The sequence below is a fragment of the Scomber japonicus genome, chromosome 23 (assembly GCF_027409825.1).
Source record: "Scomber japonicus isolate fScoJap1 chromosome 23, fScoJap1.pri, whole genome shotgun sequence".
NCBI classification, from domain to species: domain Eukaryota; kingdom Metazoa; phylum Chordata; class Actinopteri; order Scombriformes; family Scombridae; genus Scomber; species Scomber japonicus.
In genome coordinates, this window is record NC_070600.1 from 20,514,838 (window position 1) to 20,541,755 (window position 26,918).

The 26,918-nt window shown below is 40.4% G+C and overlaps 1 protein-coding gene across 3 annotated transcripts in view; it reads right to left on the minus strand.

Annotated features, from left to right (window-relative positions):
* Positions 1-3,310: 3,310 nt before the first annotated feature.
* The window catches only part of sfmbt2 (Scm like with four mbt domains 2), a 74,414-nt gene continuing 50,806 nt past the window's right edge, over positions 3,311-26,918 (minus strand). For all 3 annotated transcript variants that reach the window (XM_053314093.1, XM_053314094.1, XM_053314092.1), the window contains 14 exons: positions 23,281-23,378; positions 22,050-22,151; positions 20,885-21,115; positions 18,617-18,743; positions 18,279-18,392; positions 18,117-18,159; positions 15,910-15,977; positions 11,279-11,418; positions 10,693-10,802; positions 8,813-8,988; positions 8,474-8,643; positions 5,971-6,246; positions 4,943-5,065; positions 3,311-3,749 (listed from right to left, as the gene is read on the minus strand). In XM_053314093.1, the coding sequence (XP_053170068.1) occupies positions 3,609-3,749; positions 4,943-5,065; positions 5,971-6,246; positions 8,474-8,643; positions 8,813-8,988; positions 10,693-10,802; positions 11,279-11,418; positions 15,910-15,977; positions 18,117-18,159; positions 18,279-18,392; positions 18,617-18,743; positions 20,885-21,115; positions 22,050-22,151; positions 23,281-23,378 (1,919 nt within the window). In that variant the 3' untranslated portion in view covers positions 3,311-3,608. The remainder of the gene's footprint in view (positions 3,750-4,942; positions 5,066-5,970; positions 6,247-8,473; positions 8,644-8,812; positions 8,989-10,692; positions 10,803-11,278; positions 11,419-15,909; positions 15,978-18,116; positions 18,160-18,278; positions 18,393-18,616; positions 18,744-20,884; positions 21,116-22,049; positions 22,152-23,280; positions 23,379-26,918) is intronic.

A 26,918-nucleotide genomic window follows, 5' to 3' on the forward strand; every position in this document is an offset into this window, starting at 1 on the left:
AAAACAGCCGTGGCCTGACATGTGAAGAGCTCCACCCAAAGAGACAAGAGGCAGTTTTATTAGGAGGGTTGTTTGCATGAAGAAGCTGAATATTGCAACTGGGTTCATGCTTAAATGCATAAAAAAACACCATCTATTGCATTGTAGCCTACATTTATAATGGATAAAACCATAATTTAGTGGCATTAAACATTATTTTTTGGAACTTTAGTGCATGCAAAACAGGTCAAACTAACAATTCATAAGATATAATGACTAATAACTGAGTTAGGTCTTTGTAACTGTTAATTTGCAAGAGTTATTTGCAATTTATAATAAACAAGACTAGATCATCTACCCCGAAAAACCCTGATTTCACTGGTGTATCGATACATTTGAGATGGTTGGATTAGTTTATGAAGGAATCTGTGCCAATGAAATACATCAACTAATCAACTATTGCAGGATTTGTATTATTAGCACATTTTGCAGCCCTGTGTCAAATAGACTTATAACAAGTTCACATGATGCATTCTCCCAATTACAGTTTGATTAAATACCTACAAAGTCATTGACACACTGCAGCATATAATGTTTGCTCTTTCCTTCATGGGATTTAAACTGAGTGATTTTTTTTTTTTTTTACCAGGATAATCTAATTTATCAATCCAGCAATGAACAAACCAGAAGAAGTTTGTCAGTTGCACTACAGCAGGTTGTGTTTTTACAGATTATAAACAAGTGGATCTATTCTTAGTTTGAGTTTTAAGGGTAAATCTCAACCTTGGAAAAAGGAGTTTGATTAGGAAGTTATTAACCTTTGTGTCGTCCTCCTGGGTCTTACCTCCTTCCTTCCTTCCTTCCCTCCCTCCTTCCTTCCTTCTGTCCTTCCTCCCTTCCCTCCCTCCTTCCTTCCGTCTTTCTTTCCTTCCCTCCTTTCCTTCCTTCCTCCCTTGACTCGAGGACAACAGGAGGGTTAACATAAGATCCACTTTTTAATTGGTGTGTCTTATTTCACTCAACACGTTTAGTTGCGGTCGGTTCTTTCCTACTACTTCTTCTTCTTATCTTCTTCTTCTTCGGTGTTTTATGGCGGCTGTGTAGTGACTCAGTGCTGCCAAAACAGTGCGTAAGTAAAGTATAGGAGGGTTTTTGGTTACTCTATTTATTATACATTACTGTGAAATCTGACTTTAGTTTTTTAAATAGTTTTAAAGTTACATCATGCACTTTAAATTGAAACTAGTGAAGACTGTGAAATGCTTTTCTAATAAAGCTTGTAAGTCTCTCTGAACTCAAGGATTTTCTTTGTAGCCTTGAGATGTATTGCTATAAAATATAACTTAACTCTGCTAATAACACACACACTCAATCAAATTCATCATAAATCATTGTTGGTGTCGGTTGCTCATGGAAACTATAATCAGAAATATAAAACATAAAATGGTGAGAGTATCTTTTCATATCTGTTGTTGACGAGCTAGTTCATGCAGTTACATACTCCTCTTACTGTACCTGTACTGTAACTAAACACCAGGCCGTCACCTCCTGCTCCTGCTGTTCATTCACATTATTATTACCAAAGCTCCTCCTCCACCCGAGCCTCCACCTGTAGCCTCTGAGTCTAAACCCCCGCAGAGGGAAGCTATTATCATCCCTCCCTGCTGTGCTGAGCTTGGCGTTTCTGAGCCTAGACTCCAAACATCAATGCTCTACATATTCTCCATACTCATATAAATAATCTTTCCCACGATATTAAGCTGACTGAAGTGCAGATTTGCAAGTGAAATACATTCACGCCGGCAGTAGCAGTAGAAAACCTGTGGAGGAAAATTTAAAAACAAGCAGATAAAAATCAATAGAAATTTATTTTCTTACTTATCAAAAATATCTGCAACACATTTGCATAGATGGACACAGAATAGCTTACATGATTGTTTTCATGTGATTGTAACAATGAGAAGAGAGAAAAACCGGGTTTGGATTATTTTATAAAGGTGGTATTTTTTTATCCCCTATAAACAGAAACTGAAGTATAAAATCTAAACTAATGCAGATCCTGTTTTTTTCTTTTCTGGTTGTGAAATAACTTTTCGGGTTTGTTTCAGTGGAACAGGAGTTCATGTATTATATTAAGATAGATTTGTTTGATTCTTTTTCTCTACATCCAAATAGATAATAACTCCTCATAAATAAGGATAACAATAAATATTCCAAATATATTATTTCTTGGCTTATTAAATAGGTTTTTTCTCCATTAGATTTTTCTTTCAAAACCAATTATGTTACAGAAAAAGGGGGACATTCTCAAAGAGGACCTATTATGCTCATTTCTTTATATTTTTTTATTCTGGGACTCCACTAGAGTAGCTTTGCATGATTCACAGTTTAAAAAAAATCCTTAATTATCGTATACTGGCCCTTTATGCAGCCCCTCAATTAAGCTTCTTAACAGGCAGTTTGCCATATCAGAGTCGTATTAAGTTACCACTGATGCAAACTCAACATTTCCTGCTTTACTGCTTCATATTATAAACGCCTTTAAACTAGTAAATAACAAAAGGATTTTAATGTTGTTTTTTATAGAAAGTGAAATGTGTTCCTCGCTAAATTAGCCGAGCTTCGTTAGCAGCGGTAAAAACAAGTAAAAACAACATAAAAGGAGAAAATTGTAGCTATTTGTTGAGTGGAGTTAGAAATAATGTAGAGAGGAATAGTGCAAGCAGACACAGTGATGATGATGATGATGATGATGATGTTTGATGAAGAGCTGCAGACAACCAGCTCACTTCTAGCAGGTAAACTTATTTTTCTTTGAGTCATGGCTTAAAGTGACTCACCGGAAAACAAAGGTCATAATGTTAGCGCAGAGGAGCATGTAAAGAGCATGTGACGAAATCTGTCACCAGATGACATCAGCTCGAGCTTAAAAGTAGAAAAAAAACATTGGAAACTGAGCTCCACCTCATTATTTGACCCTTTGGGCCCATTTATGGATCCAACATTGTAACATTATATATTTATGACTGACTGAAAATAAAGAAAAGCATAATAGGTCCCCTTTAAAGCATTTCTAGTTAATAATAATAATAATCTTTTAAATTAAATGCTATAGTGCTCCTCTATTACAAACAAAATAATGAAATTGAAAAGTAAGAACAAAAGAAAATAGTCTTCAGAAACGAATCCTCAGCTTCTCAAAAATAACATCTTCACAGATCAGTAAAGCCACATGGATTCGACTCCGATGTGTTTTTGTTCTGCCGGAGCCGACAGCGGGGATGTGTGTTTTTTTTTGTTGTTTTTTTTAAAATAAATCCAAGATATGAATCCTTCAAATCCTCACGGGTTGGGGTGGGGGGTAGGGGGGTTGGGGGGGCATTCTCCATTATTCAATCCACCGTCACTTAGTTTGTGCTTCTCAAAATGAAACCGCTCCAAGAAAATATTCCTTCTTCCTCACAAATTTGGAAATTCCCCCAAAACTCCACGAAAGTAGTCCAAAAGTTTCCATCAGGAGGCCGTTAATCCAACATTTCTTTCCCAGTCGTTCATGACCACAACATTTCTTTCGACTGACTGTGAGTCATTTCTTTCAGTGGGTGACTTCCTGTTTCGCTGCTCCTCGGTCAGTTAGCGTACTGTCTGTAAAAGGCAACCTTGACTCGCTCTATCTGGTGGCACAGTTTGATGGCGGGGCCGAGCTTCAGGTCCATACACTCCTGCACCGTGGGCAGAGTGAGCAGCAGCAGCGCCTGGCCGTCAATGTCCTAAACAGGATGAGAGACACAAAACACATCAAAGCTTTTTTATTAATATATTATGGATGAAACTGGGCCAACAACTCATTGTTACTTTCATTATTCATCATTTTGACCACTTTGAAAGACTCAATTTGGTTTTTTAGACACATTTCATGTCATCCAACCAGCTGCTATTGTTGCAAAGACAAAAAAAAAAAGAGCTATTTATTCTTTTTTTAACCCTCCTGTCGTCCTCCCGGGTCAAATTGACCCCGTCTCTTTTGACTGTTCCTTCTTTCCTTCCTTCCTCCCTCATCCTTTAATTTTCCCTTCGTTCTTCCCCTCCTTCCCTCTTTCTTTGCTCCCTCTTCCTTCCATACTTCCTTCCTTCCTCCCTCCTTTCCCCTTTCCTCCCTCCATCCCTCATTTACTCCTTTCCTTCCTTCCTCCTTCCTTCCTTCCTTCCTCCCTATTTTCCTCCTTTTCTTCCTTCCTCCCTCCTTTTCTTTCTTCCTTCCTTCCTTCCTCCTGTCCTTCCTTGACCTGAGGACAACAGGAGGATTAATCATAGAAATGAACAAATAAATGGCTGGAAGTGTGTTTTGCTGCAAAGGTATTGTTTAATCATCAAATAGGGCTCATTTTATAATTTTGAACAATAAATACTGACAATAAAAAACTGTAATCTCTGAAACTGGCCAACAACTCATATTCATTCACACACTGATCGCTTGTTTACTTTCATTATTTATCATTTTGACCACTTTGAAAGACTCAGTTTGGTTTAAACTAATTTTTGGACACATTATATGTCATCCAACAGTTCAGAAATATCCTGGTCAAATAAACAAATAAATGATTGGAAATGTGTCTTTTTAAAAATTAAACTGTTAACAAGATGTTTAATAATCAAAGTGCGCCTCTTTCATCATTTTCAATAATAATAATGATCTCTAATCTCTCAGGGCGAGTAAAATGTTTAATCACACTGTTGCAACACACTGAATAAATATCTGATAAAACAGCTGCTTTATATCTGAGCTGTACTACAAGACAAATATTAGCTCAAGGTTGGAAAGAATTAAAAGGTTGAAGAGTATATTAAAAGCAATAAAAGATGTAAGAAAGTAAAGATGACGTAGTTAAAAATATAAATATAGACACAACTTTTCCTTTTTGGGGTTAAATAAAGAGAGGTTGGTAGGTTGGTGTTAGTTTACCTGCTCCTGGAAGATGTTGGCCAGAGACGCACAGTCAGTAGAGTTTATAAACTGGACCACTTCATCGACGCTCCACTCCAGAGGGTTTCTGTCCAGAACCAGCTGACCCTCCTCTTCCTCCATCTAACAACAACAACACAAAACATCCGCTAAGTTATTGAATAATAACTCAGTACACAGCTGATAAGTAGAGCCACCTTCTGCATGCATCACTTAGCTAATTCACACTGTACGATAGCTATGGTATACTTATTCTGGTGTAGGAACTGATTTACAGTTCAGTCGTTCATTAGCACACATTAGACTCACACTGTCTTATCTACATGTGAGCGTCTATGAAACATGCTTCACTCTGTCTTAAAGAGACACAGAAACCCTTCTGTTGTCCTCAGGTCAAGGAAGGACAGGAGGAAGGAAGGAAGGAAAGGAGGAAGGAAGGAGGGAGGGAGGGAGGAGGGAGGGAAAGGAGTAGAGAGGGAGGAAGGAAGGAAAGAAGTAAGGAGGGAGGGAGGAAGGAGGGACGGAAAGTAGTAGAGAGGGAGGAAGGAAGGAAGGAGAGAAGAAAAGGAGGAAGGAAGGAAAGGAGTAAGGAGAGAGGGAGGAAGGAAGGAAGGAAAGGAGGAAGGAGGGAGGAAAGGAGGAAGGAAGGAAGGAAAGGAGGAAGGAAGGAGGGAGGGAGGGAGGAGGGAGGGAAAGGAGTAAGGAGGGAGGAAGGAAGGAGGGAAGGAAAGGAGTAAGGAGGGAGGGAGGAAGTATGGAAGGAGGAGGGAGCAAAGAAAGAAGGAAGGAGGGGAAGAACGAAGGAAAAATTAAAGAAAGAGGAAGGACGACACGAAGGTTAAGGGACTTTAATTGTTACCATGGAGGAACTGCCATTTATTAATTTCACATTAACACAATCTGACCACTGTGAAGTCTCAAATTAGCCTCAAATCATTTTATTTTCTACATTTCTTCTTCTCTTATCGGCTCATTTGTGAAGCATTTTGAATATAAACATAGTTTGATTGACAGTCCGCCGGTCTCACCTGCACGTCTTGTCCTTTGGGCGGCTGGTACTTGTTGTTGTTCTGGTTGTAAGTCGACAGCGAGCGGGTCGACCTCCGGCGGCCCTCGGGAGCCTCCTGGCTGCCCGCGGCGTTGCCTGCGCTGGCGGCTCTTCGCAGCGTAGCGGCTCGGCGAGGACGGCTGCTGGTCACTTCCACCGAGGAGGCGTCGGTGTGATCCTCCCGTGGCTCTGAGCTGGTGCCTTCACTGCCCGACTGCAACGCCAGCTCTTCATCCTCCTCTCCCTCGTCGCTGTCCTGAGGGAGGAAGAGAAGATGAGAGTCAATCTGTCGGTGGCTCAACTCACTCGTTTGTTACTCTAATAGTCTTTTAATCTCAACATAGGAAGATTTATTATTATTAAAACTCTTTCTGGTGTTTAAAGTGATTATTACTTCACTCTGGTAAGATTCAGAGCCACAAAATATCATGCAACAAGATAAATATTGATTCATTTACCTCAAATGGGCCATAAAAAAAGTTTAATCAAGTGTTTCTTTCTTTAATCAATCAATTACTCAATCAGACTTTAATGAATTACAGTGGATAAAATATGAAATGTGAGGTGAGGTATTAAAAGGAAAACAAATATAAGAAGAAAATAAAATAATAAAATAACTAAGAGGAGATGTGATATGAAATAAAAACAGACATAAAAGGTAGGTCATGACAAGGAAGACAAATATAATAAAAAAAGGATAGTCCAAGTAGTAAAACAGGCTAAAACATAAAATAAAACACAGATGAATAAATAAATAAAGTTAAATTAAAAGCCAGATTAAGTGTTGAATCATATAAATGACTTAAATGATAGTTAAACTGGACCATATTACAGGTCTTTTTTTTCCCCCCTCTCTCCTGTAACTGTCCCCAAATGTCTCACAGGAAGTGCATAAAACATGAAATATGAGGTGGGGTATTAAAAGGAAAACAAATATAAGAAGAGATGTAATATGAAGTAAAATAAAAAAGGCTAGTCCAAGTAGTAAAACGGTCTAAAACAGTATTTTAAAACTTAAAATAAAACACAGATGAATAAATAAATAAAGTTAAATAAAAAGCCAGATTAAGTGAAAAGTTAATGAAAAGTTTGAATCACATAAATAACTGAAATGATAGTTAAACCACATTACAGGTATTTTTTTCTCCTGTCTCTTGTAACTGTCCCCAAATGTCTCACAGGAGGAGACATGTGATCTGAGCTCATGTACAGTAGAGGAGGAAGAGGAGGAGGAAGAGGAGGAGGAAGCTATGTTTCTTCAGGGTTTCCAGTTTCCAGACAGAGCAAAGATCTGTTAGCGGTGGAGTTTACATTAGATTGAGTTTCACTTGCCGGTTACATTTGGCTCCAGTTCCAAGTTGGTTCACATCCAGATTCACTAAACTCTTTTATCTCTGAGAAACTAGATTTTATTTGCCCCTTGAGAGATTATTCATCCACATACATAAAAAATAATCAGAAAAATATAAATATGATAATATCAGAAAGAATTATAATAACTTTAACCTTCCTGTCGTCCTCCCGGGTCAAATTGACCCCGTCTGTTTTGACTGTTCCTTCTTTCCTCTTTCCTTCCTTCTGTCAGTCCCTCCTTCCTACCTCCTTCTCTCTTTCTTTCCTTCCTCCATCCCCCTTTTTTCCTTCCTTCTGTCCTTCCTTCCTTTCCTTCCTTCTTCCTCCCTTTTCCATCCTTCCTTCCTTCTTCCCTCCCTTCCTTCCTTCTTCCTCCCTTCCATCCTTCTTCCTCCCTCCCTTCATTCCTCCCTTCCTTCCTCCTTTCCTTCCTTCTTCCTCCCTTCCTTCCTTGACTCGAGGACAACAGGAGGGTTGAACATCTGAATAAAAGATGTCATTCAACCAGAAAACTACCTTATTTTTAATCTTTTATTTAAAAATTGTTGCTGAACAGATTCAACTTAGATTTTCAAAAGGATTTGCTTTCAATAAACTGATGTGATATACTCAATTTAATGCTTTAAAACTCGCCCCTCGTCCACTTCCTCTGATCTGTCAGCTATCGTCTGTTTTATTCACCTCCACCGGCTATTTTTAAAAAACCCAAAACATTTATTCATCACTTATTAAGCTTATTCATTCTTTCTATTTTTTTTCTTCTCTTTTGCAAAATAACACATAAAACCTACTCAGATATTCAGAGTTGAGAGCTTCTGGTCTGATCAGTATGTAGATGATGAGTGAATAAACATAAAAGCATCGCTAAGCAACACTTCCTGCCTTTGAAGCTCCTTTTTCTTCCTTCAGTCTTTGTCATATTAAGGGTCAAGATTGTTATTATTTATGCACTTGATTATGACCGTACGCTCATTACCTGCCTGTTGCGTGATCAGCGGCGGAGCGGGACACCCACTGTCACCGTATAGGCGACACACACACACACACACACACACACACACACACACACACACACACACACACACGAAAAACTAAAAGAAGTGAAGTGAAGAGCCGGAGCGTTCTCTAACCTGCGGTGAGCCAGCAGGAGTGTAGTCCACAGCTGACGATCGCCTTTTCTTCTGCACAAAGATAGCTTTCCTCTTCTTCCTGCGGCGCGTCGGCTTGGCCAGCTCTCCCTCCGCAGCCTCCTCTCCTCCCATTGGCTTGGACAGCTTCCTCTTCTTCCCATAGTAATAGGCTGCAGACGTACAAGCAGATGTTGAAAACAATGCACCCAAAACAAAAACTTGGCCGCTCATCAGAGGCAATTATACACTCTGCTGTATGCCGCGTCACAGCCTTTGATTTGAGGGTCTTCTTCATAACTGCGGCCAGGAGGAAGTGATGCGTGTAATTACAGGACTCACTGTATTTGGTTTTCGTCTGTACGGAGCAGTTTTCCGGGCACTTGTCGGTAACGAGGACGGGGCCGAAGAGGTTGGGGCAGCACTGCAGCTTCACGCACACCTTACGGCAGAAGTCAGGGATCTGGTCTGCGAGGCGGACGATCCGGATGGTGGAGCGATAGGTTTTCCCTTTATATCTAAAAAGGGAGGGGGAGAAGGGGGGGAAGGGAGGGAGGGGATAGCGTGACATTGTCAGACAGTGATTATACTTGTATTTATGAGAACAATGGCTCTGTAATCCATCGGAGCACTGGACTATGAACGATGATTGCCTGCGTGGTAATGATGTGACTGAGTCATGTGGTTCATGATGGAGACTCCAGGGCAGATTTGACTCTCTAATAGTGAAAGGTTAGGAAAGGTGAAGCAGGACATTCTGAGGCTCAAAGGGAAAAAATGTGTGTTTTGGGTTTTTAATTTTAAGCTTGTTTTACAGACACAGTATAATGATTCCTCTGATTTGTTTAATGAAGAAGCAGCAAAACTAAAAATCTAATACAATTTTGATTCGGTTTAATAAAATGCTTTAACCTTCGTGTCAAATTGACCACATCTGTTTTGACTGTTCCTTCCTTCCTTCCTTCCTTCCTTCCTTCCTTCCTTCCTTTCTTCCTTCCTTCTTTCCTCCCTCCCTCCTCCCTTCCTTCTATCCGTCTTTCCTTCCCTCCTTTCCTTCCTTTTTCCTCCCATCCTTCCTTCTCCATTCCTTCCCTCCTTCCTTCCTTCCTTCCTTCCTTCCTTCTTTCTCCCTTCCTTCCTTCCTTCTTTCTCCATTGTTTCTTCCTTCCTCCCTTGACTTGAGGACAACAGGAGGGTTAAATGTAGTTTTTTAAGGGTCTGTACATTCCTAATAAATAAAATAACTCTTTATCTTGATGATAATCATGTGTAAAATAAAGACTGTATTTAATAGTCTTTTCAGTCATTCAGCAGGATGAAATTCAACATATATGAAGATTGAAGTTTTTAATAATGAATGAGTGATGAATAAATATTAAATTAGGTTTAAATCAACATCAACAGCAGCTTATAAACTCTTCAAAACGTGCAGAAAAACAAACAGTCCCTGTAATGGGATACCAAATCACAAAGTTTCTTTGACGGAAACATTGAAGAAATTATTAATTATAGGAAAAATATGAATTTAGATGATAATAGACAAAATAAAGCTTTACCCCAGTTCTTACATCACAAATACTAATTAAAATGGTTCAATCTAGTCACATTTCCACCATAAAAACAGTGATAATGACATTATACAACACTGGAGGCTCTTTGGGGGGAATAACCACCCCTAGAAAATTCAAAGTAACCCCCTTTTGTCAAATTGTCCAAACATCTCTGCTTGAATGTGATGGCTGTGCTCCGTCGCCGCTGCAGGTAACTCGCAGGGTGACGATACGAGCGGACGATTCTTTCTGGTTTCAGCCAGAAAAAAAAATGGGGCAGTTTTTGATTAGAAAACACTGAGTGTGCAGCCTGAAGCTGTGGAATAATTTGGCTCTGTGCAGCCAGCAGCCGGAGAAAATGCAGACCTCACATAAACCACTGCAGCAACCCAAAAAAATAACATGGAAGAGAGCAAGATGGACTCATAGGGGACAGAGAGAGAGAGGGAGGAGGGAGGAGGGAGGAGGGGAAAAAACCAGCAGGCCTGATACTGATTTATAACCGTGGGACAGATGTGATGATTTATTAAGATTTAGAATATAACGCAGCATGAATGCCACTAGAGGATCAGATTTACGGCTTTAATAATTATAGAAATGTGCCTCAGAAACCAGAAAATAGGGGAAGAATCTGTTTTGCTGCACGTTTTTTGGTATTTTTGGTCTCCTTACTTGGCTTTGAGGGTCTCCTCTTGGCAGTCCCAGCTCTGATCCTCCAGCTCCTGCAGCTCCTTCAGGACTCGTCCAGGCTTGTAGGCGGCGTTTATCAGCATGCTCAGGAGCTGGAGGCGAAAGCAACGTTTGAGATTACAAAAAAAATAAAAAAATACACACTGAACAATTCGCCACAGGAAACAGAGTAACTGTATAAAAACTGAAGAAAAAAAAGATTTGAATTAGACTGAAAAGGACAAATACAGATCACACTCGACTCCTGCTAAACACACAGCGCATGTACCAACACACACAAACACGGTCTCTGGAGAAATTAAGAGGCTGTTTTTCTGAGCGGCAGCGATGGTGTGTATGTGTAAACACACTTGACTGACAGGTCCTCACATTGAAATGAAGGCACTGCTGAGAAACTGCAGGTGGTTAACAAGACATCGCTGTCTCGCCCTTCGTCTTTCACCTCCTCCCCTCTTTCAATCTCTGTCGACTCTACTCTCCCTTTGAAAGTGTGTAACTCTTTGATTAAACCCGGCGCTACTCTTCCCCTCCCACCCCCCCACCACCACTGCCTTTGACATCAGCCCACCTCTTTGAGGACCAGCGTGCATTTTCCAGGTCCGACGGCCTGCGGCAGCTCAGCGATGCGCCCCTTGTTGAGGTAAGGTCCTGAGAAACAGCGATGGTTGACGTAAATCTTGGAGCAGCAGTATCTTCCATTAGCTGTGCCTGATGGAGAAATGGAGGAGAGGTCAAATGCAGTTAATGTTAAGTATGATGATGAAATTAAAAGGTTGAACCAATAAAATCAGATGGAAATATCTTGTAAGGGTTTTTTTTTAGGGGCTTTTTTTTGTGCCTTTGGCGTTACCAACAAAAACAAATATATCTTGAACGCCTGCCGGAGAATTAATCATCACTGCACTGAGTCATCTCCACTAAAGCACACATATAAACGTGGACTGAGAGCTTCAGGATCAATGATCTGAAAAATAAAACTAACAGAAAACTTCAATTTTTTACTTGTTATTGAAGATTTATTTATTTAGTCTCAGCTCTTCTCCGCATCTCTGATTGAATGTGTAAGTTCTGAGCTGCTGCAGGCGATCCCACAACACAAGCATCACATCAGCTTGCAATAATAAAAAATGGTGTAACATGATTGGATAAATAAATACCAGAAACAACAGATTATTTAGAAAAGTAAAAAAACACCTTCTGGTCTCCAGATATCAGTGATTGGTGCAGGATGTCATCCTCAACAAAACACAGAAAAACACACTGGACACGGGTTCAAATATACCCAAAAACATCAACGGAGCTACTTTTTTGAGGGGTTAACTCAACGGAGCAACTGAGAACTCAGATTAAAACTACTGTCATGTGTTCCTTTTTTGTGGTTTGATACATGTTGGTATAGGATGTATAGGATGGCATAGGTTGGTATATGTTAGTATATGATGGTATAGGACAGGGGAGTCAAACTCACTTTCATTCAAGGGCCACATACAGACCAGTTTGATCTCATGTGGGCCGGATCAAGGAAGGAAGGAAGGCAATAAGAAGGGATGGTAGGAAGGAAAGACAGACAAAAGGAAGGTAGGACGGACAGATGGAAGAAACGGAGGAAGGAATGTAAGAAGGAAGGAAGGAAGAACGGAAGGAAGGAAGGAAAGAAGGAAGGACAGATGGAAGAAACGGAGCAAGGAAGGAAAGAAAGAAGGAAAGAAGGAAGGAAGGAAAGAAGGAACGAACAAAGAAAGGAAAACAGGAAGGTAGGAAGGAAGGAAAGAAGGAAGGGCAGATGGAGGAAGAAAGGAAAAAAGGAAACTAAGGAGGAAGGACAGATGGAAGGAAGGAAAAGAACACAGAAAGTGGGCCGGATGGCACCCCTAGGCGGGCCGGTTCTGGCCCACGGGCCGCATGTTTGACACCCCTGGTTTAGGATGTATAGGTTGGCAGAGAATGGTATATGTTGGTATAGGATGGTATAGGATGTATTGGATGGTATAGGATGGCCTAGAATGGTATATGTTGGTATATGTTGGTATAGGATGGTATAGGATGGTATAGGATAGGATATATATCTTTTATTGATATAACTGCTTTCAAATATGTGTTTAAGTGATAGATTCAAATACTTGTGATGCAGTACTTTCATTAGTATCCTCATTTTTCTGATTTTCATGCAGTTTATCCGTAAAGCATTTGATTTGGGAGCAGATATAAATGTTCAACTGGAGCCTCGATGCAACTTTCTGCAGATATAATAATATAATACAATGTTGTCGTCCATCAATATGTTGCTATGATACAGTTTGATTTATACTGAGTTCATCCAAGGTTTGTTATTGACCTTTTTGAAATTGTAGTTTTTTGAAAAATTATCATTTTGATTAAACTACACCTCGTGGCCTTCATCAGTAAATGGTGTTTGCTCACTTTTCATGGAGATGTTTCCATTTGTAATATCAGTCATGCTTTAAAACAAGGCCATGACATGTGGGTGAAAGCTCCAGAAAACTTAGGTTAGAATTAGTTTTTTATCAAACAGCATATTTTATTAGTATGATATTCACCCAGGCTGTTTTAACTCTTTTATAGACTTGATTTTATATTAAACTATATTACCAGTGCATGATTTTTGAAGCCTAAAAAAGCTGCATGTTTCATTATTTGTTTTTCTAGTATCATCATTTCTATGTTTTATGTGCATATAATTATTTCCATTGTTAATAATATTATAAATGTGTGACTTTAAGCGTTTTACCCTGAAGGTGAATGCAGAGTCAAACTGGGCTACGGCTACGTCCTGCTCATGCACCCCCCCCCCCCCTCCACCTCCCCTTCCCCCTTAACATGAATTAGGGGTCTACAGAGCGATGTAGCATGCTGTACTCCACCCTTCCTGCAGCCCCTGACTACCACCAGCACCTGGAACCACACCGGCAGGGGTGAATAGTAATTAGGTGAGGTGATGAATATGAATGAGCGAGTGGGTGGTTTTTAAAACGGGGAACTTGGGAAAGAGGGCAAGGGTTTTATGGAAACTATGCTTAGCCTCCTCCACCACCCCCCTCCCCCCCCCCCTGCTCTCTTTGTGCATGTTGTTTACATGCAGATTCACCCATAACAACACATCGTAGAAACAATACAGGAAGGATGTGGTTGTTTGGTAAAAGAACGTGTAACCATATCCTGAGCTCTGAGGTCACTGATCAGTTATTGATTTTTCTCCCAGTGTCCCATTTGGCTGCCAAAAAGCTTCCCCCATCCTTCTTATTATGCTTCAAATAAAAACTTCAGTATTCATTTGGGGCCTTGTCTTCTACATTTTTTGGCTTTAATCCCATCTATTGTAATATTTCACACTTATTAAAATCCCAGTATGCGGCACCACTGGCTGCCACAGACCGACCATATGGATTCAGACAAGACAGACACATTTAGAGGAGGTGAAAACAAATAAAACTGCAGAGAGAGAACACACAACAAATATTTCCCACAGGTGTAAATGTCAAGTGTTCATATCAATGTTCAGCTGTAAATAAGATAAATATAATCACTCCAAATGAGCAGTTTAGATCCTTCATATGTAAACAGGTTGTGTTCGAGAGCTGTGTTTTTGGAAAAATCACTTGTTATGATAAAAATACAAAACTAGGAGCTGAGTTGTAGAACAATGAAAGTTTCCTTTACTGAGAGATTGATATTAAAATCCTTCAACATGAATTTAAAAAGCAGGATGTCGTCTTTCGGGCTCCGTGTTGATGTTTCTGGGCGTATTTTTTTCTCGCCTAAAAAAAGATGAAAACTGGCCAAAACATAGACCAAAACTCTCCTCTACAGCGAGCGGCTCCACTGCAGCTACAGAAAGCCTCTCATCTTTCTAATGCATTCATGATAAATGAGCTCTTCTTTTTAAGCGATACACAAACCCGCACACATAGAAAATAAATAAATTACTCCTGCAATACCAAACCCTCACTGAGGAGGAAATGAGACTCAATGAGCCATACTGCAAACGTTGGCCACAAGTTGCATCTTGTTTCGGCTTCTCTTTGTATTCTTCAATAATCTTTTTTATCAAACCAGACATTCACAACAATCCTCTGGCTTCAGTCTGGCTTCTCCTCCTCGAGGGAGATAAATGTGTAAACAACTATGTGGTTTTTTTTTTTCTTCTTCTTTGGGTTGGGCTCCGAAAAAAAAAAAAAGCCGACATGCACCTCATTACATGAACGTGCTGCCAATTTTTATATGTCAGTCTCATGCCTGAATAAACTCCTGGTTCACTTTTATGCAAAAAAGTTGGAACGGTAACCTTATCATCGTATCGAGCAACACTTACGCAATACAGTGAACGCAGCACAAGTTTGGATTAAATGTCAAGATTAACAGCATCACTGGGTTTAATACCAGCAAACAAGAGATAAAAACACATCTTGTTCCATTTTAAGATCATTTTGCAACTCCTACGCACACATAACTAAATAAAAAACACTTCAGTGAACCAGGAAATACTGTGAAATGAGACAATTTTACATTTTAAAAAGGTGATTATTCATGTTTTTCTCTTATCAGCATGGGGTAAAAATAGTCCAAAATCACAATAAAACTGCCTCTTTTTTTTACTTTTTCAATTTTCATTCAACTAGAAAATGTTTTACATACAGAGTCCCACCTTAACATCTACTGACTTTATATAACGGGCATTAAAATACACTCACGCACTCTAATAAATGATGAAACTGATGAGAACTTGTGGAGGATTAGCTGTGAGAAGAGAGGGGCGAGTGTCCCTCTTGAAAGTTTTTAAATAAAATCCATCATCAGTTACGCAACAGAAACACTTCAACATCTACCTTAACATTTAGTAGCTGCTCTCGCTCGTTCACACCACATGCCAAATATCACAGAAGTCTGATGTATGTTTCTGTAAATGTCGTGTCATGTCAGAATAAAGGCGTGAAGAACATTAAGCATGACACCAACGCTTGACTGCCAAAAGAAACAACAGAAAACCAGATGAATGGAGCCTGTTTAATATCTGAAAGCAGCTTATGAAGATGATGAGACACTTAGATATCATAAACTGTACTGTACGAGTGAATCTGAAGAGCCCCCCCCCCCCCCCCCCCCCACTGTGTACTCCCATCATACCTCCTCATTAGCATTAATTACTGGAGATAAATCATGTGTAACGTGGCTTTTGATTACCTGGATCCATGGCAACGGGCTGGCAGTGGCTGACGGGAGTCGTCTCCAGCGGCTGGGACGGAGCCAACCTGCAGGGGAAGGGGAAGGGGGGGTGGGGGCGGAGGTGGAGGGGGTGGGGTGGAGAAAGGCAATCAATCCGGTCAAACTAATCAATAAAAATTATCCGGCTTGATCTAATCAGACAGGAAACAACAGAGCAACCAAATGATCCCTCACTCCACTGATCAATCAACATAACGGCTACTATAGTTTCCGATTTGGAAAGCAGGTGACGCAGCAGCGGGGAGGGGAGGGGTGGCGAGGTAGGGAGGGAGGGGGGTAAAGTGATGGTGATGGTGGTAGAAGAATAGGGAGGGGGGGTATTGATGAAAGGATTCCCCCGAAGGTTAGAAATGGAATTAGTGGTTAGATGAGAGAGCTGACAAAGTGCTGCTGAAGACCTCATATTTCTCCTGCTCTCCGACTTCCAACCAACTACCCCCCCCTGTCCTCCCCCCTCCCCACACACACACACCCCCCCTCCCTCCACCGCGTACTCCCTGGGCTGCGTTTGCCAGCCGACGACGGTGTAACATGTCATTTGTCAACAAAATCAATCAGCGCTCCGGGAAACCAATTTCTGCTCCTAAAAAAAACCCCACTGGTTCAATTAATGGCTCCGGTGTGACGGAGAGAGAGAGAGAGAGAAAGCCTCGAGGGTTTTCTGAAGAAACATCTTTTTTTGTTTTAGTTTTATTTTGGGGGGGGGGGGGGGGGGGGGGGGGTTCACAGGTAGAAAGTAGAAGAGTGGTTAAATGAGACTGTTTTTGTGACTGTGGCTGAAGTGAAATAGACGACGGGTGTTGTTAGGTTACACACATATCTGTTTACAGACACATGTGGCCAGTTTCAGTTTCCATTTAACTCACTTCACTCAGTCTCTTTTTTTAAGAGTTAAGAGAGAACACAGACAATACTTATTAATAACTAAAAATGCACCAGAGATTAATTAGAGCTCTATATTACATCTATATATAGTTTACTTTATTGCAAAAAAACAGTAAAGATCATCAGGTAGAATTAGGTTTTACTGCATGGATCCTCTCTGGATGATTATCACTTTATAATATTTCATTTATCTTTAAACTGGATCTTTGGTGCAACATGTAAATCATTCATTTCTCACATTTTCTCCTGAGTTTTTGGAGCAAGTTAATAAAAGCTTAATAGTTTAATTTGCAGACATTATTGGCAGCTATCGACTGGTAAATGATTTATCCCAAAAGTTACACTCACTATGAACTTAATGGCTTTTACGTGAAGAAGAACTAGAGAAGAAGTTTTATAGGAAGTGTAATAACAATATAATGTAACTTCATATATTTCTTGTTATTATGTGTTTATCCAGTATAACATCTTTATCTGTAGTGATTTGAGCACATACCATCCTGGGCTTGTTAGTGTTTTGTTAGTTAAATCCACATTTTTTTAGTTTCTAGGAAGTTTATTGGTGGTGAAAGAGCAGAAAGAGTTGCTGTTGTGTTTTCACTGGATGATGATCACTTTACAATATTTAATTTATCTTTAAACTGAATCATTAATGTCTCCCATTTTCTCCCAAGTTTTTGGAGCAAGTTAATAAAAAATGAATTATTATTATTGGCAGCTATTGACTGGTAAATGATTTATCCCAAAAGTTACACTCACTATGAACTTAATGTCTTTTGGAGAAGAAGTTTTATAGGAAGTGTAATAACAAGCAAACATGGATACTGGATGTAACTTCATATACAACATCTTTATCTGTAGTGATTTGAGCACATACCATCCTGGGCTTGTAAGTGTTTTGTTAGTTAAATCCACATTTTTTTTTAGTTTCTAGGAAGTTTATTGGTGGTTAAAGAAGAGCAGAAAAGAAAAAGAGAAGTCGTTGTCTTGTTTTAAACCTGCGTATGTTGACACTTGACATCTTTCTGACATGTTTCTGGCATTTCTTTGCAACAATAACTAATCGATTAATCTAGAAAATAAATCCCATATTAAATAATAATCAAAATAATTATTAGTTCCAGACCATGAAATCCATAACACATGTTTCATATAATTTAGGAAACATCTGCGTTCATTATATTTCTTCTCTCATTTATTCAGACCTTTTCTTTAATCTCTCATGATGACAGCGACTGCTCATATTTAAAAATAAATAAATAAATATTTGTCTTTCTTACTGTTTCTCTGGTTGGACCACGGCTATCTTCTTCTGCTTCTGGCCTGTGGGAGAAAGTTTGCATCTCGTTGTCACACACAGGGAAATATGGGTTTATGTGTATGTGTATATGAGAGTGTGTGTGTGTGTGGGGGGGTGTGTGTGTGTGTGTGTGTGTACGTACAGACAGGTTTGAGTGGAGGGGTCAGAGGGTAAGCGTTTGCCTCACACCAGCCGACAGGGAAGATGTCCATGGACTCGACGTCCACGATACACTCTGACAGGGGTTTAGCCACACCTGGAGGGGGAGGGGGGGAGAGGGAGAGGGGGAGGGGGAGGGGGGGAGAGGGAGAGAGAGAGAGAGAGCAGTTATTACATTCACTCAGAGTCACAGTAGGAGTCCTCTGACACACTATCCTTCTTACACACACACACACACACACACACACACACACACACACTATCCTTCTTACACACACACACACACACACACACACACACACACACACACACACGTCTTACCTTCCAGTCGTAGCCACAGCAGGCGTCCTCTGACCTGTGTGATCTGGGCCACACACACCTCTGCTGGCTGGTGCGGGTTCACTGCTTCCAGCCACATGTCCTTGGCAAAGCCTCTGTTCTGCCATGTCTGAACACACACACACACGCACACACACACACGCACACACACGGATAGAGGAGGAGAAGGAGTTTATTTTACATTTAGGACAGCGATCTAACCTGAGATAACCTAAAGCCAGGCTCCGATAACGAGACATTCAAACTGATTTGACCCTGATTTTCCCGTGTGTGTGTTTCTGTGTGTGTGTGTGTGTGTGTGTGTGTGTGTGTGTGTGAGAGATAACAGCGATCTTGCAGCAGGTTGACTGCATGATAAACTGTGTGTGATTGCTGTAATAATAAAATAAATGAACTGCCAGATTGTACAGGAGATAGTGAGATGTGAATGCAGGCAGAGACACATCATCATCATCAGCATCATCATCATCATCGTTGTTGCGTAATCCATCTGATTCACTCTCGTGTTTTCAAACTGCAGCAAAACAAACATTTTGGCCACATAGTTTTTGCTGATGTTGCTTTTTTTTTTTTAACCTTACAGTATTTAAAAGATGACTCTTAACAGGTTCAGAATGAATTAATAGTTTGTGTGAGGCAGTGAAGGATTGTAGAGCAGCACGTAACTCTACTAAACAACATTAGAGATGTTTCCCTTAACCCTCCTGTCCTCCGCCCGGGTCAAACTGACCCCATCTCTTTTGACTGTTCTTCCTTGCTTCCTTCTTTCCTTCCTCCCTTCTCTCCTAAATTCCTTCCTCCTTTCCTTCCTTCCTTCCCTCCTTCCTCCCTCCTTACTCCTTTCCTTCCTCCCTCCCTCCTTACTCCTTTCCTTCCTTGCTTCCTTCTTTCTTTTCTCCCATCTCTCCTAAATTCCTTCCTCTTTTTGTCCTTACTCCCTTCCTTCCTTCCTCCTTTCCTTCCTTCCTCCCTTCCTTCCTTCCTCCCTCCTTACTCCCTTCCTCCCTCCTTACTCCTTTCCTTCCTTTCTCCCTCCCTCCCTCCTTACTCCTTTCCTTCCTTCCTTCTCTCCTTCCTCTTTTCCTCCTTCCTCCTTTCCTTCCTTCCTTCTCTCCTTCCTTCTATCCTTCCTTGACCTGAGGACAACAGGAGGGTTAAATCCCAGTAGTATCAGAGAGTTATATAACTTCATGAATTCACGGATGCACGTTAATTTTCCTTCTTACAGTAAAAGTATCGCCGCGGTAACATCCTCTTCCTTACATCAAGGCTAAAATGCCATTAAGGAGGTCTGTTTATGTGAACTTTGGCTGCCAGAAAACCTGATGGAAAACCAGCATAGCGTTCATCAGCGTGATGGTTTCTGCAGCTGCACAGGAGCGTGCAGACATTGGATGTAATAGTTATCATCTGGACCAAACTGAACTTGGCGCTTTTGGTGAAAAGGCTCTGTTACAGTAATGCGTTGGCCAATATATTCTACAGCAGGGATTTTTAAAAGTCTAAAACTGTGGATTTCCCCTTAGGTAAACCCCCCCCGCCTCAACCCTCACTTGCTTAGTTTCGCTGAATTTCTGGATGACTATTGGATCGTGATTATGTCATTTTATCCGACAGACACTCAACAGTTGAGCCAAGTTAGTGTAGTATTGCTGTTTGACATACTTCGGAGTACAAAAAAAGTCTGTCTGAAGGGTTTTTTGACTCTATGAAAGTGAGAAAAACCATAAAATTCCCCCAAACTACTGTATCTCCTTAACCTAATCACACCAATTTAGGCTTTTCTATGTGATCTCCTTTTGATATTAATGTAATAACTAATATAAACATCTATTCACTGAGTCTCCTCTGAAGCTGCCTCCCACTTTTCATCACACATTGATTAGTTACTACATAAAAATCTGTACTCGGTTGCCAAATGCTCTAAATCAATATGTATCCTAATGTTGGTTATATTTCTCTTACAAATGTCAACTTCTGTTTGCAGCAGCTTAAAATAGCACAGTGTGTAGGGGATGTTAAAAATCATTCGGTTCATGAAGTGGTATTGATGTTCTGAACAAAATATGTGGTTTCCGAAATAGATTTTTTTACCAGCTGAGCTCCTTCCAGAAATGATCAGGCTCACTCTGATAACATCAAACAGGTATCTCTACTATACCACTCTGTATTTTTTTTAGCGTGCCGGAGGGGGAAAATACTTTTAAATCTTTCCTGCTTTAAAAAGGAGTAGTGTTAAATCATTCTTACATCGGGGAAGCAAGCGTCAGGAGCCGCTTCGGTTCCGCTCTGCTTCAGGTAGTCGGCCCAGTCGAAGTCTTGGCCCTCGTAGCCTCGCGGTCGCTCCAGGCCGACGCCGTTTTTCAGGCACCACTGGACGGGCAGGATGCCTGGTGAGTTGGCGTGGCACACTAGCAACTGCGGCTTCACGTCAACAGAGAGGTCGTCAAGCGTGACCTGGAAGTAGGTCTCGTTGTAGACCTGAAGAGAAACGAGTGAGCAGAGAAAATTAGTCTTTAAATTTCCTGTCGTCCTCCCGGGTCAAATTGACCCCGTCTGTTTTGACTGTTCCTTCTTTCCTTCCTTCTGTCCTTCTTTCCTCCCCTCCTTCCTTCCTCCCTTCCTTCCTTTCCTCCCTCCCTACCTCCTTCCTTCCTTCTTCCTCACTCCCTTCCTTTCTTTCCACCTCCCTACTTCCTTTTTTTCTTTCCTTCTTCCTCCATTCCCTCCTTCCTTCCTTCTATCCTTCTTTCCTCTCTACCTTCTTTCTACCTTCCTCCCTTCCTTCCTTTCCTCCCTCCCTACTTCCTTCTTCCTCCATTCCCTCCTTCCTTCCTCCCTCCCTACTTCTCTCCTTCCCTCTTTCTTCCCTTCCTTCCTTCCTCCCCCCTTCCTTTCCTTCCTCCCTCCCTACTTACTTCTTTCCTTCCCTCTTTCCTCCCTCCCTCTTTCCTTCCTTCCTTCCATCCTTCTTTCCTCCCTACCTTCCTTCTTCCACCCTTCCTGCCTTCCTCACAAATGGAAATATATACATCTGAAATACAAAAGGCGGGTTTCACAGAGACTAATTATCCCAAATATTTCATTAGTGGCAACAGGCTCCACTTTTTGAACCACGCCTGTTCTCTATTACTCCTCCAACGCACCTGTCAAGAAGACTATTCAGATTTTTTGATGACAGTCGAAGGGGGAAACAAAAAAAAAAAGAAAAGAAGAAGCTGGAGTATTATTAGGATACCAATGCAATGCAATAAAATACCCAAGAACTCCCTGAGGGGTATTTAAGGCGGTATTTCAGCAGAATCTACAAACTTGAGGAATGAGACTGCCTCTTTGATAATAAAAGGCAGCTGAAGAACGCCTGAGGGGAGGAGTCTTGATAGCTTTATTAAGACAAGATTTCAGTCTGACTCACCTTGGTGACAGAAACGGGGCAGATCTGAAGCAGCTCCCGCGGAGAAACCATCTCCAGCTTCATCCCCGTCTTGAAGGAGTGCTTGGGCAGGTCTACGTGGTCCTGACACAGTAAAGTCAAGACTTTTAGACGAATGTGCTCCTTTTTTTTCCCTTGTTAAATGTGCACACATGCAAGATGACAATGTAGGTCATGCAAACGCTGCTGGGCGGGCGTGTAATGAATGAAGCACCTCAGTAAGGCCAAGTGTTATTCCCAGTTTAGTGATTAATAAAAAAAAAGAAGGTGGATCACACAAGAAGACACACACATTTTATTTTTAACTGATGAATTTGCATGATTTACATTTTGGCAAAGTTTCTTTCTTTTGTTTTTTCAGCCATGTAAACGCTCCTCATGCCAACGACCGGTTTCTTTCTCTATTCATGTTAAACTGACTGGAAATGAAAGAGTTTTATTTCCTGTTAGGAAAGTTTGACAGTGTTTCTATTAGGGCTGCACGTTTAGGAAGGGGAAAAAAATCCAGATCTTTCGTTTTTAAACAGAAAACCTGCATTCACCTACACCTACAGTCACCTACAGTAATTCTTGTGGCGTTGATAGTATCATCATATTGTATTGTGTGTGACAAAGTTCATTAAGTGGTAGTCTTTTAATCAGTGGACAGTAGTACAGCTGAAGAAAAATGTCAAATTTGTCTAAATCAACATACAGTGAATAGAGAGTAAAGTTTCTAATAATAAATAAACATTTAATTAATATTTAACTTGGGTTTAAATGACAACTTTTACTTTTTTTTCTCTATTTTCCTTATAATTGGTACTAAATCATATTCACCATTACAGGAAATGATTGAGAAGAAGTTATTGACCTGTAAAATAAAGCATAAAGTTCTCTAAGTTTTATATCATCAGAGGTAATAGTGGTTAAAAACAACATTGTAATCATTGCTGTAATCATTCAAAATCTACAGTCCTCCTTCTGTGATTAAAACATGCATTTAAAAGTTATATATGAAGCTTCAGTCGTCCAAATGAGTCAAATCAAGTCTTCTATGTTTCAACTTTACAGTGTTTTTAGAGCCAAAGTCTTTTTTATACTATACTTCCACCACAGCTCAACAGGGAAACACTAAGAGGGAATTTATCATCTGGCCTTAGGTAGCGCTGACATTATACACACACACACACACACTATGTGAAGAGCGGAGACGTGTGTATGTGAGTCTCACCTTGAACACTTCTAGCGGCAACGGACTCGTCTGTCCGTCGAGTCGAGCTTCCTCCAGAGCCTGCTGCCAGTCGGAGGCGCTCTTCAGAGACCGGAGCTCTGAGGAGTAAAGAGATGATATGAAGGGTTAGGGTTAGGGTCATTAACGCCATTAATATGATGGTAAATCTACTTTTAATACTCAAACCCTTCCTCAGCTGTTACAAGTGACGAATAAAGCTTTCAACTCCTTATTTAGCCTTTAAATGTGTACTTTAAATCTCTTGAAATGTACAAAAAATCTCTTTATATGGAAAAAAGGCGGCTGTAACGAGTGATTATTGTTATTATAGAGTAATTGCCCTTTATTTTCTCCATGAAAGCTAGAAGAGATAAACATGTTTCAGAAGCAGTTATATATATATATATATATGTATATTTTTAATTCTCTAAGCATCCTAGCAGCAATCAATAAACGAAAAGCTTTGACAATAAAGAAAAAAAACCTAGTATCTGTGGCTTTGGCCTGCACGTACTTATTAATAACACTTCCTTCTGACGGACAGGAAGTGAGAATTGCAGAAGAAGAGAAAGAAAAATTTGAGAGAATATCAACAGAAAGCAGAATGAAAAAGCAACATGAGCTCATCCCACTGTTGCATGTCGCGCAGAGAAAAACCCGAACAGCAGATAATCTTCACAACAAGGACGGAGCGAGAGACTGTCCAAATGTGATATCACTCGACCTCCAGCAGGGAGAGAGATGGGACACTCATTACTTCAAACAGAGAAGCTTGTCCTGTTTGGAGTTTTACTAAAGCTTGTTTTGCATTGAGAGGAAGTGAGCGCAGTAGTAAACACTGGTGTTGCGTGTGTGTGTGTGAGAGTGTGTGAGTGTGTGTGTGTGTGTGAGTGAGTGTGTGTGTGAGAGTGTGTGAAGCGTGTGCTCATCTGTTGGGAGGCGCTTCGGACAGAGAGCAGAGAGCAGAGGACGAGGAGGGAGGGAGGGAGGGGGAGGGGAGGGTTTTATTTCCAAATCATTTTTTTCCCTCCTTTTTGCAGAACCTTCCTCAGCTTTAATCACTTCTATAAAATATCAGATAACAAATATAAACAGTCCAAAACTCAAAGAGAGGCTTAAAGCAGATAATTGATTAATCAATCAATCGTTGCAGCTAAGGATGGGAATAAAGAACCGGTTCCATAATGAGATGTAAAAAAAAACATAATTTGATGTTACTAGTTTTCTCATTTGCACCTAAAGTAAGAAATTCCCACAATTATTTTTAATATATTTTGGATTTTTTGATGCCCATATAAATGGTCATAATGGTAAAAACAACTGAATGCTATATTTAATAAAGAGAAGTGATACTTTCTTGGTTTCCCTTGTCATTAATATCACACATACTAGTTTCTACACTGATTTTTTAAATCATTTCTATCAAAGTAAAGACCTACTGTACCCCAAGCTTCAATTCTACCAGTCTTAACCAATTATCTCCTGGTGCACGTTGCCTGTTTAATAGTAGGGAGGTTAAGAATTGTGAAGGTAAGGACAACATTATTGGGTTTTTTTGTTTTTTTAAGTTAATTTTTTGCCTTTAATGTAGAGGTTAGTAGAGAGAGACAGGAAATGGGAGGCAGAGAGGGGGACACTGACACACAGGATAGAGATTCGAGGACTGTAGCCTCACACATGGGGCAGGTGCTCTACCCACTGAGCTAAACACAGCCACAACATTATCATTTTTCAGTCTTGGAACCTATTTTATTCGAGTCCTTGACCCCAAAAATGTGCACTTTGATACCAAATGTGTCATTATAGCTATAACAGAAGCAAAGATATGGGCCTCTCAAGTATGGTCGGCGGCCATTTATAAAAAATGTGATCTCACTTGTGTCTTAGGATACATTTATTTCTATGGCCCTAAGGTACTTCCATACCAAATGGGACCTTTGTATCATGACCTATAGTACTATAAGGGTTAAAGCTTATTAAGTATGTTTATCAAGAACAACAGCACTGAAATAATGATTCAAATAAAACTCATGGTCTATTTCCACCATACTGTGAATATGATACAGTGGTATGAAAAAGTTTGGGCACCCCTGATCATTCTCAATATTTTCCTTTATAAATCATTGGTTGTTCGGATCAGCAATTTCAGTTAAATATATCATATAGCAGACAAACACAGTGATATTTGAGAAGTGAAATGAAGTTTATTGGATTTACAGAAAGTGTGCAATAATTACTTAAACACAAGTAGGCAGGTGCATAAATTTGGGCACCCTTGTTGTTTTATTGATTTGAATACCTTTAGCACTAATAATTGGAACACAAAATTTGTTTGGTAAGCTCATTGACCCTTGACCTACATACACAGGTGAAGCCAATCAAGAGAAAGGGTATTTAAGGTGGCCAGTTGCAAGTTGTTCTCCTCTTTGCATCTTCTCTGAAGAGTGGCAACATGGGAGCCTCAAAACAACTGTCAAATGACCTGAAAACAAAGATTGTTCAACATCATGGTTTAGAGGAAGGATACAAAAAGCTAGCTCAGAGATTTAAGCTGTCAGTTTCCACTGTGAGGAACATCGTGAGGAAATGGAAGACCACAGGCACAGTTCTAGTTAAGGCCCGAAGTGGCGGGCTAAGACAGATCTCAGATAAGCAGAGGCGAAGGATGGTGAGAACAGTCAAGATCAACCCACAGACCAGCTCCAAAGACCTACAACATGATCTTGCTGCAGATGGTGTCACTGTGCATCGTTCAACTATTCAGCGCACTTTGCACAAGGAGATGCTGTATGGGAGAGTAATGCGGCAGAAGCCTTTTCTGCGCACATGCCACAAACAGAGTCGCTTGAGGTATGCTAAAGCACATTTGGACAAGCCAGCTTCATTTTGGAATAAGGTACTGTGGACTGATGAAACTAAAATGGAGTTATTTGGACATAATAAGGGGCGGTATGCATGGCGGAAGAAGAACACAGCATTCCAAGACAAACACTTGCTACCCACAGTAAAATTTGGTGGTGGTTCCATCATGCTGTGGGGCTGTGTGGCCAGTGCAGGTACTGGCAATCTTGTTAAAGTTAAAGGTCGCATGGATTCCAGTCAGTATCAGCAGATTCTTGCGAACAATGTTCAAGAATCAGTGACAAAGTTGAAGTTGCGCCGGGGCTGGATACTTCAACAAGACAACGACCCCAAACACTGCTCAAAATCTACTAAGGCATTCATGCAGAGGAACAAGTACAACGTTCTGGAATGGCCATCTCAGTCCCCAGACAAAATCTGTGGTGTGATTTAAAGCGGGCTGTCCATGCTCGGAAACCATCAAACCTGACTGAACTGGAGATGTTTTGTAAAGAAGAATGGTCAAAAATACCTTCAACCAGAATCCAGACCCTCATTGGAAGCTATAGGAAGCGTTTAGAGGCTGTTATTTCTGCAAAAAGAGGATCTACTAAATATTGATGTAATTTTTCTGTTGGGGTGCCCAAATTTATGCACCTGCCTACTTTTGTTCAAGTAATTATTGCACACTTTCTGTAAATCCTATAAACTTCACTTTACTTCTCAAATATCACTGTGTTTGTCTGCTATATGATATATTTAACTGAAATTGCTGATCCGAAAAACCAATGATTTAT